The sequence below is a fragment of the Peromyscus maniculatus genome, chromosome 7 (assembly GCF_049852395.1).
Source record: "Peromyscus maniculatus bairdii isolate BWxNUB_F1_BW_parent chromosome 7, HU_Pman_BW_mat_3.1, whole genome shotgun sequence".
Classification (NCBI taxonomy): Eukaryota; Metazoa; Chordata; class Mammalia; order Rodentia; family Cricetidae; genus Peromyscus; species Peromyscus maniculatus.
Window position 1 is genome coordinate 112369959 of NC_134858.1, and position 15763 is coordinate 112385721.

At 47.8% G+C, this 15763-nt stretch overlaps 1 protein-coding gene across 4 annotated transcripts in view; it reads left to right on the forward strand.

The window, feature by feature from the left end:
- Window positions 1-15763, forward strand: part of Osbpl10 (oxysterol binding protein like 10) — a 242830-nt gene that overhangs the window by 9329 nt on the left and 217738 nt on the right. The window contains exon 1 of one of the 4 annotated variants that reach the window (XM_076577297.1): window positions 8062-8175. The exons of 2 other annotated variants lie outside the window; for them this stretch is intronic. Coding sequence is in view for 1 of the 2 variants with exons in the window: in XM_076577296.1 (XP_076433411.1) it covers window positions 8305-8306 (2 nt within the window). In the remaining variant the exon portion in view is untranslated. Of the gene's footprint in view, window positions 1-8061; window positions 8307-15763 lie in introns of those variants that run through there. One more of the 4 variants, XM_076577296.1, reaches the window with a different exon arrangement.

Consider the following 15763-nt stretch of genomic DNA (forward strand, 5'->3'; position numbering starts at 1 on the left):
GATGGTGTCTCACTATGTAGCTCAGGCCCGGAACTCACTATGTAGACCAGAATGGCCTCAAGTTTGCTGTGATCCTCCTGCCTTAGCCTTCCAAGTGCTGAGAGCACAGGCATGCTTGCCTGGGTCTATTCTCAATCTGTGAAATGGGGACAGTACAGTGTCTGTTATAGGGATATTGGGATCTGAATTAGTTACCTTCCCTGTTGCTTTGACAACATGCCTGACTAAAGCGAATTAAGCATGGAAGGATTTATTCGAGCTTGTGGTTCAAGGGATGCAGTCCATCACGCCATGGTCAGCATGCTGGCAGGATTGAGAGGATGTGGGTTACATTGCATCTGTGGGTCCGGAAGCCGAGAGTAAACAGGAAGTGAGCTGGGCTATCAAATCTTAAGTCCCACCGCCCAATGACATACTTCCTTCAGTGAGGCTCTGCCTCCTAAAGGCTCCACAACCTTCCCAAACAGTGCCACCAGCTGGGGAGCAAGTGTGCAAGCACACATGTCTGTGGGGACTGTGATGATTAACTTGGGCAGCTCGGCAGGCTCTGGACTTACCTGGGAGGGAGTCTCAGTCGGGAATTGCCTAGGTTGTTAGTGGGTGGGCGTACCATACCAGTGATGGATTTTCTTCATGGGGTTCATTGAGGTGGGAAGACCACTCTGATTGTGAGCAGCACCATTTCCTGGGCTCAGCCCTGGGCTGAATAAAACGGGGAGAGTGAGCCACGCATCACCATCCAGTGCTCTGGGCTTCTCTGCTTGGGGTGCTGTGTGACCAGCCACCTTAGCTCCCGTGGCTGTGACACCCCCCCCCCCCCCCCCCCCCCCCCCCCCCCCCCGGCTGTGATGCTGTAACCTCCCTTCTCCTTTCAGTCGCTTTTTCCAGGGGATGGCACACAGCCACGGGGAGGTAGCCGAGACAGGGGTGTTTGAGGTTCAAACCTCAGCAGGCTCCATGGGAAAGCCGTGAATAGAGGAGTCAGGGAGACGCAGCTGGCGAGAGCAGCAGCCTGGCCTCAGGGTGGAGGGGCAGGAGACAGCTAAGGAGGACTTGAGAGTCAGAGGAGCCCTTGCTGAAGACGGCCCAGAGGAGGGCTCTCCTGGGAGGGAGCTTAGTGAGGATGTTGGCTTGGAGGAGCGAAGGAAGTCAGGCTTTAGTAGGCCTGGAAGGTAGGGTGTGTATGGACCCAGGCTAGAGAGGAGACGGTAGACAGGTTTGAAAAGCTGTTGTTTCCTGGGGGCACTCCAGACCACAGATGTGAAATGCTTACACTGGCACAAGGCAGACACTAGCCTTGGAACAATTTATAAATACACTGCCCAATTTTGTCCTTCAAACAAATGGGGGTGTGCACAGCACAGACCAACGCATCTCCCTCTTCCTTAGCTGCAGAACCCAATTTAGCATTCTTGCACGTGTGTCTTTACTTTGTGTGTATGTGTGTGGGCACACCTGCCATGGTGCTCCCGAGGAGGTCGGAGGACGACTCGTGGATGCCAGGTCTCTCCTTGCACACCGTAGGTCCCAGGAATCAAACTCAGTCGTCAGGCTTGGTGGCAAGTGCCTTTTCATCCTCTGAGCCGCCCTTTGGCTCTAACCCTTGTATTCTGGGCATCAGCAGGTGTTTACAGGGTAATTCCTGGATCTTCTTCTGTCCCCTCCTGCTTTTCCATTTTCTGTGAGAACGGAGCCGTGACAGGAAGAACTAGTAAGCAGACACGATGGTGGGATCCCTAGCAGCCATGTTGAATTTGAGATAACCTGGATGGAGGCCAGAAGAGACATGGCCTCCAAGGACTTCGTGTTTCAGAGCCTCTTCGCAGATTGCTCTTTAGAATTTCATGAGTAGGAGGGAGGGAGCTTCTTTGGTAAGCCCCTATTCAGATTCAGCTCTAACTCCTCCACCTTGAAGATGTAGGTAGCATCCCATGTTACAGATAAAGAACCTGAGAAAGTGGTACATGTGTCCAGTTGATGATGTGAAGTCTAGATTTGTGTGTCTTCTTTTCTTTTGATTTTAAACATTTGTTAATTTTTATTTTATGCACATGGGTGTTTGACTGCATGTATGTATGTTCAGCATGCATGTGCAGTGCCTGAGGAAGCCGGAAGAGGGCATCTGATTCCCAGGAACTGGAGTTACAGACAGAGTTGTAGGCTGCTATGTGGGTGCTGGGAATTGCATCCAGGTCCTCTGTAAGAGCAGCCAGTGCTCTGAGCCATTTCGCTGGCTCCCTGGAATGTGTTTTCTTTCCTCTGCTCTTGGATGAACTCTTGGAGGTCCATCCTCTCATTTTCTAGATTTGGTCCCAGGTTTTGCCTCAGGCTAGACCAACTGTAGCTCATTCCTTTCAGCATAACCCTGTTCTCTTCTCCCCTGCTCCTGGTCTGCGCCTGTCCTCTTCCCAGGTGTGTTCTTCAGGAAGAAGCAAGCTGTGAGTTTTAAATAGATATTTTGATCTTAGGGCCCTTTCTGTGAGTGGGTGATTGGAAACTCTACAGCGTAGGTATTGTAGGTTTGTAGCTTTCTCCTTAGGTGACCTTGCCAGCTCTTGCTCTTGCTGGGCTGGTTCTCTGTAACCTTGTGTGCCTGCCTGGTACTTTCGGTCCTTTTTAGGTTGAGGGGGGCATTTGGCCTGCAAGAACTGATAGGTAGAATAAAAAAAAAAATATTTTTACTTTTTATGTGTATGAGTGTTTTGCTTGTATGTATGTATGTATGTATCTATGTATGTATGTATGTATGTGTACTGTGTGCATGCCTGGGCCTGCAGAGGTCAGAAGAAGGTGTCTGATCTTCTGGAAGGGTGGTTGTAAGCCACCAGATGGGTGCTGGGCATGGAACCTAGGTCCCACAAGAGCAGTTGGTGCTTTAACTGCTAAACCATCTCTCCACCAACCCCTTTTTTTGAGGCAAAGTCTCACTTTGTAGACCAGGTCATAGTTAGTTTTGTCACTCTGACACAAACAGACACTCTGGGGAAGAGGAACTCTAATGGAGGAATTGCCTCCATTAGACTGGCCTGTGATTATTTCCGTGGGACATTTTCTTGATGGCTGATTGATGTGGGACGCCCCAGCACACAGTGGGTGGGACCACCTCTGGGCAGGGTTCTATATGAAAGCAGGCTGTGCAAGCCACGGGGAGCAAGCCAGTAAGCAGCTCTCCTCCATGGCCTCTGCTTCAGCTCCTGCCTCCAGGTTCCTGCCTTGACTTCCCTGATGATGGACTGTGTGACCTGTAAGCCAAATAAACGCTTTCCTCCCAGCTGCTTCTCTTCAGAGTTTTATCACAGCAACAGCAAGCAAACATTTTCCTTGTGCCTTGAAAATGGGCCCCAGGAGCTGGGATGGGACCTGGCTGGCCTAGCATGCTTCAGACTCTGGCTTTGATCCCTAGCACTGAACAAACTGTCTGTGGTGGTGCTCACTTGTAATCCTAGCACTCTGAAGACTGAGGCAGGGGGATCAAAAATTCAAAACCATCCGACTGGGTACAGTGGTATACATCTTTAATCCCAGTACTGGGGAGGGAGGTGGAGGCTGGTATATCTTTGAGTTTTTGAGTTTAAGGCCATTCTGATCTGCATAGTGAGTTTCAGGTCAGCCAGAGATGTATAGTGAGATATTGTCTTAAAAAAACATCAGAAAACGCCGGGCGGTGGTGGCGCACGCCTTTAATCCCAGCACTCGGGAGGCAGAGCCAGGCGGATCTTTGTGAGTTCGAGGCCAGCCTGGGCTACCAAGTGAGTTCCAGGAAAGGCGCAAAGCTACACAGAGAAACTCTGTCTCGAAAAAACCAAAAAAAAAAAAAAACATCAGAAAACAGTTAGGGATGTGACTTAGTTGAGGCTTGCCTAGCAAGCACAGGGCCGTGTGTTCTCCTCTCAACACTGCATACACCAGGCATGGTACAACACTTGGGAGGTAGAATCAGGAGGGTCAGGAGTTCAAGGCTAGCCTGGGCCACAGGAGACTCTGTCTAAACAACAGAAGAGGCCAGAAAGCACGCCATTTTCTGGAGAGAGCACTGTGGAGGCCATGGTAGTTTTCACTCTGCTGGTGTGGTAAAATAGTCTGACCGAGCACCTTGGAGGGGCTCTCGGGTCAGTCTCCAGCATGTAGGGGACGTGCTGGTTACGGTAGCTTGAAGTAGCTGGTCACAGGGCACCCACTGTCTGAGGAAACAGCCAGCGTGGATGCGTCCTAGTGCTCTCTCCATGTACACTGTAGGACCCTGCCCAGGGTGTGGGAAGTTAAGTTGGCTCTTCCCACACCAATGAGCACAGTCTAGATAATCCCTCCGGGGCTGCCCACAGTCCATATCCCACGTGATTCTAGATTCTGTCAAGTGATGAGTCTCACCGGCCATCACTATGGTTTCTTAGTCTCTGTGGTCACTTTATCACCCTGACTAATGCAGGCCTTCCTCCTCCTGAGCAGTTGGCAGCTGATTCCTTGGTCCAAAGGGCATTGTGGTAACAGTCATGTTAACTCAGGGGTGGGTGACGTGACTTAGATTGTTTTGTTAACTGTCAGTTTTCAGGGTTGCTCTTGGAGTGAGATGAATCCAGAGCATTCTGTTAAAAGCTAAAACTTTAGGAGTTTTTGTTTCTAGGTAACTCTACCAGAGAAAACACGGACTCTCTCTTTTTTTTTTTTTTTTGTTGTTGTTGTTTTGCTTTTGTGTGGTTTTTCGAGACAGGGTTTCTCTCTGCAGCTCTGGCTGTCCTGGAACTCCCTCTGTAGACCAGGCTGGCCTTGAACTCACAGAGATCCTCCTGCCTCTGACTCCTGAGTGCTGGGATTAAAGGCATGTGCCACCATGTCCTGCACATGACTCTCTTAAAGCTGAAAAAAAAAAAAAAAAGTCTGTATTGCTGGCTGGTGGGTGCATGGGGAACTTACCCAAATCATGCAGCCCTGAACCTCACTGTTTTTTGTCTTTTATGTGCAAAAAACCACATCCCAACTGATACCCTTTGGTTAGCAAGAGCAGTTAGTGAGAAGTTAAACTATACAAGCCAAAAAGCAAGGTTAGTTTCTTTCGAGACTTTCCTGGATCCTGGAACTGTGGACTAGGCTTTTATGCACTAGGTCTTTTTTCCTGTTTTTGGTAGATGTTGGGGCCTGCATGCTGGGTTTTAAGGTCACATTGTGCCTCCAACATGGTGTCAGTTGTGCTAAGGTCTAGGAGCTGATAAATTTATTTTTTCTCTTGCTCAATAACAGGACAGATATATTTATTTATTATTTCATTGATTGATTGATTGTGGGTGGGTGGGTGGGTGGGTGGGGCAGAAAGGTGAGTTTCTGGAAACCTTTTAGGCAAAGCAAGAGAAATAGAGGGGGTCTGTGAGATCTGTTGAAGTCTGAAGCTGGTTTTTTGTCTTTTTCTTCTCTTTTGGAGACAGGAGCTCATGTAGCCCAGGCTGGCTTCAAATTCTCTGTAGCTGAAGATGACCGTGAACTTCGGTCCATTTCTTTTCTAGGTAAAAGCAGAGAATGAGCTAAGTTGGACCCAGTGAGATAGCATCTCTTCATGTCACAGGGCTGTCTGAATTTCTGTCGCCGAGAGCTCCCCTTCTTAATTTCCTGCCTGTAGTGTGATTGATATTTTCATGTTTTTTGTTCATTTTATTTATTTATTTCTTGACAGTGTCTCCTGATGACCTTGAACTCTGAGCTTCTCGCCTGCATCTCTTAGGTGCTGGAATTGCAAGTGTGGCTGTTTCTTGGTTTCAGACTTTAGATTCTTCTGTGTTACAGCTGAAGTAACTTTGGACCTGACACTTGATATCCGTGGAAGTGACACTGACCAATGACATTTATATAAGATTCATAGCTTGGATAATAGCATCCATTGTGTTGGTGTTGATTACTCAGCTTTGCTACCTGTACATTGAAGTATCAAGGGGCAGAGGGGTGTTATGTCCACAGCAGATTCCAAAGGAGTTAAAGAATGAATGGGGGTGGGGTGGGGAGGGCTGGGAAAGGTGGCTCAGTGGGTAAAGTGGCCTGAGTTTGATCCCCAGCATTCACCTCAAAAAACTGGGCGTGGGGGCTGGAGAGAAGTCTTAGCCCCCAAGAGCACTCGTTGCTCTCCCAAAGGACCTGGGTTCAATTCCCAGCACCCACATGGCAGCTCACAACTGTCAATAAACCCTAGTTCCAGAGGTCTGATGTCCTCTTCTGACCTCCGAGGGCACCAGGCACACATGTGGTACACAGTCATACATGTGAGCAAAACATTCATACACACATACAATTGAAACAAGTTAAACTGCCCATGGTGGCGGGTGCCTGTAACTCCCCATGCCGCAGTGTCGGGGACATGTGTATCCTGGAACTTGCTAGCCAGATAGTCCAGCTGAATCTGCAAGCTCCCAGTGCACTGAGAGAGCCTGTCTCAAAGATAAGGTGAAGAGTGATTAAAAAAAAAAAAGACATCTGGCATAAACTCTGGTTTCTATCCATGCACACATGGACAATTACACTCATATACACATGCATACACCACACATACACACACACACACACACACACACACACACACACAAATCCCATAAACTCACATATGTATATAAAATGATTAATCAACTAGTAAAAAGTTAATAATTCATTAGTAGTAAATATCTCTTTGGTGGCTGTACCTTATTGATAGGACGCTTATCTGGCATGTGTGAAACCATGGGTTCAACCAACCCCCAGTACAACAAAAAGAAAAGAAAAACATCAACAGTAGGGGGTAATATGGCTCAGTGGGTAGTGTGTTTGCATCCAGGGCATCAAGCCCTGTTTCTTTCTCAGCATCACATAAATTAGGCGGCATGCTTATGCCAAGCACTTGGGAGGTAGAGGTAGGAGGATCAGGAGTTCAAGGTCATCCTTGGCTATGTAGCAAGTTTGAGGCTAGCCTGGGTTACCCGAGACTATCTTACCCTTCCAAACAGATAAACACATAGGTCTTTGTAGTCTGGTAACATCTATGTAAACTTGAAATTACATTGAATCTATTATGTTCGACCTATTAAAAAACAAACAGCTGGCTGGGCATGGTGGCCCATGCTTTTAATCCCAGCACTTGGGAGGCAGAGACAGGCAGATCTCTGTGAGTTCAAGGCCAGCCTGGTCTACAGAGTGAGTTCCAGGACAGCCAGGGCTATGCCATGGGAGTATGCAGCAAATTCCTGGTTGAATCTCAAGTCTGTCATACAAAATTATCCAGTTTGCCTTAAGTCTGTCAGGAGTGTCCAGCCTTTTGGCTTCTCTGGGCCACAGTGGAGGAAGAATTATCTGGGGCCGTGTATCATACAAACCACTGATGTGAGCTGATGAGCAAACACAAACACAAGACTATCTGTGCATAATTTTTGAGGCCTCGCCCACCACTGTCTTCACATGATAGGGGTGAGACACCTGGAATCTTCTTCAGTGGCCATGGAAGCAGCCATGCCGCAGCCTATCCAGCCGGGCTTGGAGATGCCCAGTGTGGTCCTGGTGACTGAGACATCCAGATCGGGGTACAAGGAATCAGGCCGAATTTGTTAGCGTCTGCAAGCAATTGTGCATTAAACTAGGTGAAGCGAGCTCGTTTGCTGCTTAGGAAAGGGCCATTAAGCCCTGGGGAGCTTTGTGCGTTCATCCCTCCCCTGTTAGTCGTGAGATTATATAACCAGCAAGCGGTTTCATTGGCAAATGGGATGAAATGGTAAGCACATTGCTTGTCCTTCCCCATTTGAAACAGGAAAATTAGAATGAGTTGCTATTCATAAGCACTCCAAAATTCACTCTCTCCCCCCCCTTCCCCGTCTCTGTGTGTGTATCCTGTGTGTGAGAGTGTAAGGGGCACACGTGTGGCGATAAAGAGGACAGCTTGTGAGAGTTGGTTCTCTCCTTTCATCGTGCGGGTCCCAGGGATTGAACTCACGCCATCAGATTCTACACACTGAGCTGTTTTACTGTCTTGAAAAGCACGCTGTGCAGTTTCGTGATCCAGCTCTGCCCCCTGGAATTGTGATGCTTGTCTTAGAATGGCCTGTGGAATAGAAGGCCGATGGAATGTGGCTTTGGAATGTTCCAGTGAAGACGGGCCAGTTTCTAAGCAGTGCCTGTGGACCCTGGGTGACCCTGCTCCGACAGGACTGTAGGATGAAGACCTTGGGGCTTGAGGTCAGTTCAAGGACTTGCTTCTACATTAAACTGGCAGATGCTCCAAGCCAGACCTCTGTTTGAATGCTTCTTGGAGTTGAAGGTTCACGGGAGTGATTTCACCTCTTACGAGGAATTGGCTCTTTGTGCATGTACGTGTATTCTTGTGTGTGTGTGTGTGTGTGTGTGTGTGTGTGTGTGTGTGTGTGTGTGTGTGTGTGTGTACATGTGGAGGATAAAGGTTAACATTGAGTATCATTCCTCAAGTGCCCCTTACTTTATTTTTGAAGACAGGGTCCCATCCATTACTGGCCTGGAGCTCACCAATCAGCGTAGGCTGGCTGGCCTGTGAGCCCCAGAAGCTTCCTGTTTTCACCTCCCCGTCACTGGAATGACAAGTGTTTATCACCATACCTGGCTTTTTTTTTTTAAATGGGATGTGATAGCTAGCCTTGATTTTCAACTTGACACAAGCTAGAATCTCTTGTGAGGAGATTTTTTTTTTTTTTTTTCGAGATAGGGCTTCTCTGTGTGGCTTTGTGCCTTTCCTAGATCTCGCTCTGTAGACCAGGCTGGCCTCAAACTCACAGAGGTCCACCTGGCTCTGCCTCCTGAGTGCTGGGATTAAAGGCGTGCGCCACCACCGCCTGGTGTGAGGAGACTCTTGATGAAGGACTGTCTATGGTGGGTTGGCCTGTGGGCTGGGTAAGTTTGTGCGGGATTGTTTTAGTTAAATTAGCTGACGTGGGAAGGCCTGCCCACTGTGGGCAGCACTGCTCCCTTGGCCTGGAGTCCTGAACTGTGTAAGATGGAGAACATGAGCTGAGCAGAAGCAAGTGAGCATGCGTGCATCCGTCGCTCTTGCTTGTGGATTAAATGTGCCCAGCAGTCTCAAGCTGTGGTTCTCCAGTGATTGACTGAATTGGATAGAATGGGTGGAATTGTGAGCTGAGATAAACCCTTCTCCTCCGAGTGCCTTTTTGCCAGGTTGTTTTTTTCACGGCCACAGAAATGTAACCAGAACACGTGGATTCTGGGAATCAAACTCAGCTTCTCAGGCTTGAGGGACAAGCACTTTACTGACTGAGCTGCCCCTCCAGTTTGCTCTTTCTATTAAGAATCAGAGTCCTTCTGTGTGCTTTGATCTGTCGGCCGTTCCCTCCTCATACACCTGGCCAGTGGCTTTCGTACTCATCAGGCGGAGGTCAGCACTCAGAGTTTCTTCCCCTTGACTGATCACAGGTTGCCGCTCTGAAAGGACCAGGTGTCTCTTCCTTGTTTTACAGCCCTGATGAGCAGCAATGTCATAGCCTTGACTCTTGTGTGTCCTGAGACACTTGACTCTTAGTTTTCATCCTGGCCTCCAAGACTTGTAGTGAGAGAATACAAAGACCAGGCTAAGGAAGACTCAAGCAGAAGGCATCCGCGTTTGCCCAGTGATGGGATTTTCCTCACCCTTCTGTGAATGGCTGGCCTGGCTCTGTCCACACAGGCTCATTTGAGTGAAGGAAGTATAGCATCCTGCTGTCTTCAGGCAGAGATGGAAAGATGCAGGGCTCTCAGTGAACTTTACATTACTGTGGCGTCTTATTTGTGAGATGGGGCTAATGTAACCCCCTTCCTTAGGTTACCTGGAGGATCCAGTTAGGTCAGTCAGTGTTTGTAAGGTTTGGAGGCTAGTGCCTGGGACAGTGAGTGTTGAAGAAAGAAAATAGAGGCTGGAGAGATGGCTCAGTGGTTAAGAACACTTGCTTCTCTTCCATAGGACCAGGACTCAGTTCCTAGCACATGCATGACAGCTCACTACCTGGAACTCAAGTTCTGGGGGATTTTGATGCCCTCTTCTGGCCTCCAAGAGCACTGCACACACATGGTACACATACATATACACAGGCGAACACCCATGCACATAAAATAAAAATAAAAAAATCTCAAAAAAAGAGAAAGAAAATAAAGCCTAGGCGAGGTGATACATGGCTTTAATCTTAGTATTTGGGAGGCAGAGGCAGGTAGAATGCTGTGAGTTCAAAGGTCAGACTGAGTTCAAAGGGCATACATAGTGAGTTCTAGGACAGTTAGGACAACATAATGAGATTTCTCTTAAAAAAAGAAAGACAGAAAGAGAGAAAGAAAAAAGTATCAGTATGGGCTATCTGCATTCCCACAAGACCTCAGAGTGCTTTTTTTTTCTTTCTTTCTTTCTTTTTTTTTTTTTGGACAGAGTCTCATGTAGTTCAGGCTTGTTTTCAATTTGTCATGTAGCTAAGGATGACCTTGAACTTCTGATCCTCCTGCCTCTACTTCCCTGATGCTGGGATTTGAACTTAGGACTCCAAGCATGCTTGACAAGCATGACATTGACTGGCCTACATCCTCAGCCCCTCTATCCTGTGTTTTATCATCCAGGTTTGTTTGGCTGTGGCTGTCATCTCATGGAATGTCTTACTGTCTCAGGGGCCACAGCTTAAATCTTTAGGATGTCCATAGTAAAATCTTAACCTCTGATTTAAATAAATTGGTCTCAGGGCCAGAGAGATGGCTCAGTGGTTAAGAAATTGGCTGCTCTTCCAGAGGATCAGGGATCAATTCCCAGCATCCACATGGCTGCTCATAACTGTCTGTAACTCCAGTTCCAGGGGATCCAACACCCTCACACAGACATACATACAGGAAAAACACCAAATGTACATAAAATAAAAATAAATAAACTATTAAAAACAAATTGGTCTCTTCAGAGACGACTCCTCTATTTTCTAACACTCTTGTGAACAGTCTAGTCACTCCCCATTTTCTTCAGCACTTGCCATTGCTATCGTGGCTTTTTAAAAAAAAAATTTAGCTATTTTCATTTGTAAATAGCTAATGATGTTGGACATCATTCAGGATGGTCTTGAACTCCTGATCCTCTTGCTTCAACCTCCCAAGTGCTGGGATTATAGGTGCACACCACCATGAACAGTTTATTCGGTGTTGGGGATTGAACCCAGGAAATCATGCATGCTAGGGCAAGCAACTCCATCAACTGAGTACATTCCCTAGCCTTGAACTAGATTTTAATCGGGTTGTTTCTTTCTGATATTTTTAGTATACTTTATGTATTTATGCAAACATGAAGAGGCAGAGGACAGTCTTCGGGAGCCAGTGCTCTCCTTTCATGAGTTCCAGGAATCAGACTCGGACTGTGGGACTTGGTGGCTCTCGCCATTACCTGCTGGGCCACCTGGCCAGCCCCACATTGTTTGCTTACCTTTTAGTTTTGTGAGCTTTATTTATTTATTGGAATGTTTGTTTTTATTTATGTGTCTGTGTGTGCATATGTGTGTGTGTGTGTGTGTGTGTGTGTGTGTGTGTGTGTGTGTGTGTGTGTGTACCCTTGGAGGCCAGAAGAGAGCCTTGGTTTCACTGGAGCTGGAATTGTAAGGCAACTGTGAGGCACTGGGTGTGGGTGCTGGCAATTGAACTCAGGTTCTCTGCAAGAGTAGCAAGCACTCTTAACTGCTGAACTGTCTTTCAAGCTTCTTGAGAACCTGATACTAGTATAAAGCTGAGTACTGAGTGCTAAGCATTGAAAGTACTTCATGCTTTTTTTCCCTTTTGAGGTGTGTGTGTGTGTGTGTGTGTGTGTGTGTGTGTGTGTGAGTGTGTGTGATATACATTTGTGCTCATGCATGCACAGGCCAGAGGAGAATGCTGGTTCTCTCTGCCTTATTCCCTTGAATCTCTTGGTCTCTCACTGAACCTGGATCTCGGTTTCAGCTAGACTGTCTGGCCGGCGAGTCCCACCTGCTCGCCTGCTTCCAGCACTGGGTTTCAGGGACACGTGGGCATGTCTAGCTTTTCACATGGGTCTGGAGGATCTAGACAGTGGTCTTACCCACGGAGCGGTGTCCCTAACTCATGCTTGTTGTGAACTGCCCCACTTCTCATAAGCCGTTGAATGTTGGTGTGTGAGTGGCTTCCAGCTGTCCTTGATTGTCTTTTTGGTGCCTTTGAGGCCTATAGTGATGTCTCCTAGCTTGTCTCCTCTGTCTTTGAGACCAGATTTTGTGCTTTATATCATAGACTAACTTTGAGCTCACTATATAGCTCTGATTAGCCTCAAACTTTTAGCCATCCTCCTGCCTCAGCCTCCACTCTAGCCCGGAACTACTATAGCTTTAAATGGAGGATGCTGAGAGAGGTGCTGGGTTTAGAACAGTTTGTGTGTTTGTGTGTGTGTGTGTGTGTGTGTGTGTGTGTGTGTGTGTGTAAGGTGATGCTGTTGAATTTTGTTACAAGAAAACATTTCTATCCAGAAAACTTCAGTGATTGTAGAGCAAATAGTAAACAGAACTTGAGTGAAGTCATGGAGAAGTCAGGTTGAATGGAGATACATTCTGCTTTCAGAGCATCAAATTACTGGAAGCAGTTCTGGCTTGGCAAATATTTCCTTCTTCCTGGGAGTGCTTTAGGACAGGTCCTTGTGGAGCAAGGAGAGATGGCTCATTGGGTAAAGCACTTGCTGAGCAAGCAGGAGGAACTGAGTTCAAATCCCCAGAGTTTGCGTAAAGTCGGGAATGGTCGCATGCATCTGTAATCACAGTGTTCCAAGGAGAGATGATGATAGGCAGATCTCCAGGCCAGCCAGCCAGCCTGGAAACACGCAGTATCAAACAACGAAAGAGAAAGAAAAGCCCTTCTCAAACAAGGTGGAGGGTGAGGACCAACGTCCAAGGTTTTTCTCTGACCTCTATATGCATTCTGTGACATACACACATCGGCACACCGGTGAACCCATGCATATCACACATATTATACCGATGGCCATGCTTTGTTTGCCGTTGGCAGGTGTCTGGGGTGGGGCTTGCTGCTGCTGCCCTTGGGTGGGTTGGTGATGGGATTTTAGTGACAGTGTCTAAGGACAGGAGGGCTCAGAGGCATTCTTTGGTTTCCGAACTGGTGAGGGTGTGTGTGTGTGTGTGTGTGTGTCACTGGGAAATGGATGTTTTACATTTGTTTATTTAGTGTGTGTGGCATGTGCGGAGATCAGAGGACAGCTTGGACTGACTGGGTCTCTCCTACTGTGTGTGTCCTGGGGATTGAACTTGGGTTCCTAGGCTTGGTGGCAATCACCATCACTCACTGAGCCATCCCACCATCCCTGAAATGGATATTTCAAGCAGGAGGACCTGCTTTGTGAGCATTTGCTTGTGACCTTACCGGGTCCCTTTCATCCTTGCTTTCTCATTTAGGTCAGTGGCTTTGAGTGAGGAATTTGGCATAAAGGATGGAAGTGGATTCCCCTGTTAGATCTCATTTCCAGAGCCCCTCTGTAATCCCCGTTGATGCAGACACTCCTGCAATTGTGCCTGAGAACTGAATGCTCGGTTCGGTTTGTTCAGTTTTACCCCGGATTACTGAACCCTGACCTGGGTGGGGCAGAAGCTCTAAATGACAAGCCAGTGCCAGCCTCATTCTGAGCTGCTGCCCTGGCACCAGGGCTGCAGGGATGAGATGCTCATAGGAACAGATCCGTGTGTGTGTGTGTGTGTGTGTGTGTGTGTGTGTGTGTGTGTGTGTGTGTTGCTTGGGGTGATAAGCCTTCACTCTACCATTAAGCAGCATCCCCCAGTCCAGTCAAGTGCTTTGAGAGGAGGCTGACTGTGATAGTCATTGTTGTCAACATCACAGAATCACTGGGAAGAGAGTTTCAGTGAAGAATTGTCTTGATCAAGTTGGTAGGTGGTATGTCTATGGGGGATTGTCCTGAAGACCCCGCCCACTGTGGGTGGCACCTCACCGTTCCCTAGGCAGGGGATCCTGAACTGTGTGAGTGGAGAAAGCCGGCTGAGTGCAGGCATGCATTAAACTCATTGTTCTCTGTTCTTGAGGGTGGATGTAAAGCAACCAGTTCTCCTAAGTCCCTGCTGCTGTGACTTTGCTGCCTTGATGAACTGTGACCTGAAATTGTGAGCCAGATAAAGCATTTCTCCCGGACGTTAGTTTTATGGGGTTATTTTATCACAGTGACAGGAAACAAAGCTAAGGCACCGATCCATGTTCCAGAGGGGTTCTCTGAGTGTCCCTGTATGCAGAGTCTTGAGCTCTTTGCTTCTCAGGGTTTTTCAGTATGTGACTCCATCAGTGTTGGGGGGAGAGGTGAGAGTGTCCCTCTGTGTCTCCGGGTTTTGGAAGGACAGTTTTCCAGTGAATACACAGGATCTCAAAGGGACAGTTGTACTTAAATGTCCAGTAGTGACTTTGAATCTGCCTCTGAGAGATCTGGATTTCATGTAGTAGAGCAGCCACATGTCACACTCCAAGAATAATCCTGGCATTTTTCCTATATCCTTTTTGTGGATCCGTTTTCCAAAATAAATCAATGTAATGTCTCCGTGAAGGGGAGGAAAAGCTAACAGTTCTCTCCGTAGGCCGTGACACTGGAGCCTCAGATGAACTTGCCCCGCCCTTCATTTTACAGGTGAAGAAATGTCCCCAGAGAGATGAAGTGTAGTTTATATCCAGAGTTCATGGCGGAGTTTGAGCAGGAAATCAGATCTGACTTCTCAGATGGTGTTGGAGAAGCTCCAGGAGATGCAAAAATGTCCCCCCCCCCCCCCGTGGTTTTGTTCAATATGCACAGTGTTTCCTGGATTTAGGTTTTCTGGCCGGTGCCACAAGACTCACCTGATGGTCTGGTTTATTTATTAGCTGTATTGAGTGACGGAGAGACTTCAAAGTATGCAGAGAGCTTGCCTGCCTGGAACTCGGTGTCCTGGAAGGTATTAAAAGAAGGCTTTGGGGTAGCTTAGCCCCAGTCTCAGGCTAGTGTCTTTAGTTACCTAGCTGTGAGAAGTGAATAGGAGTTTTCAGCAGCCCAAGTTGCTTTTTACCTTATTTTATGATTTTTTAAAGACAGAGTCTCAAGTTGGGGAGTGGTGGTGCATGCCTTTAATCCCAGCACTTGGGAAGCATTGGATCTCTGTGAGCTTGAGGCCAGCCTGGTCTACAAAGCGAGTTTCAGGACAGCCTGGGCTATTACACAGAGAAACCTTGTCTTGAAAAACAAATAACAAACAAACAAACAAAACAAAACAAAAAAGGCAGGGTCTTCATCGCAGGCTGGTCTCAGCGTCAGTGTGGAGGCAAGGATAAACTTGAGCCCCACATCTTCTCACCTGTAGCTCCCCTGCTGGTGTCCATGGAGGTCAGGGAGGGCATCAGATCCCCTGGATCTGGAGTTACAGGTGGCTGTGAGCCACTTGACATGGGTTCTGGGAACAGAGTTGGGGTCCTCTGTTGGAGCAGCAAGCACCTTCAACCTCTGAGCCGTCTGTCCAGCCCGCAGCAAGCACCTTCAACCTCTGCGCCGTCTGTCCAGCCCGCAGCAAGCACCTTCAACCTCTGAGCCGTCTGTCCGGCCCAGGATGAGTTCTTGGCTGGTACCCTGCCTTGTTGCAAGTGTGGTGTTGGATCCCATTGTACACTTGTTCATTTCTGAAGAGTTGCTGCTTTGCACTGTCGTTATAAAAGGGGTTTTAGGACCCCTGTTCTTTAGAGATGGTATTTGACCTGTTGGGGGACACTTCCCATGTCACGCCGATCAGCTTTTATGTGGTGCTTACTCTTT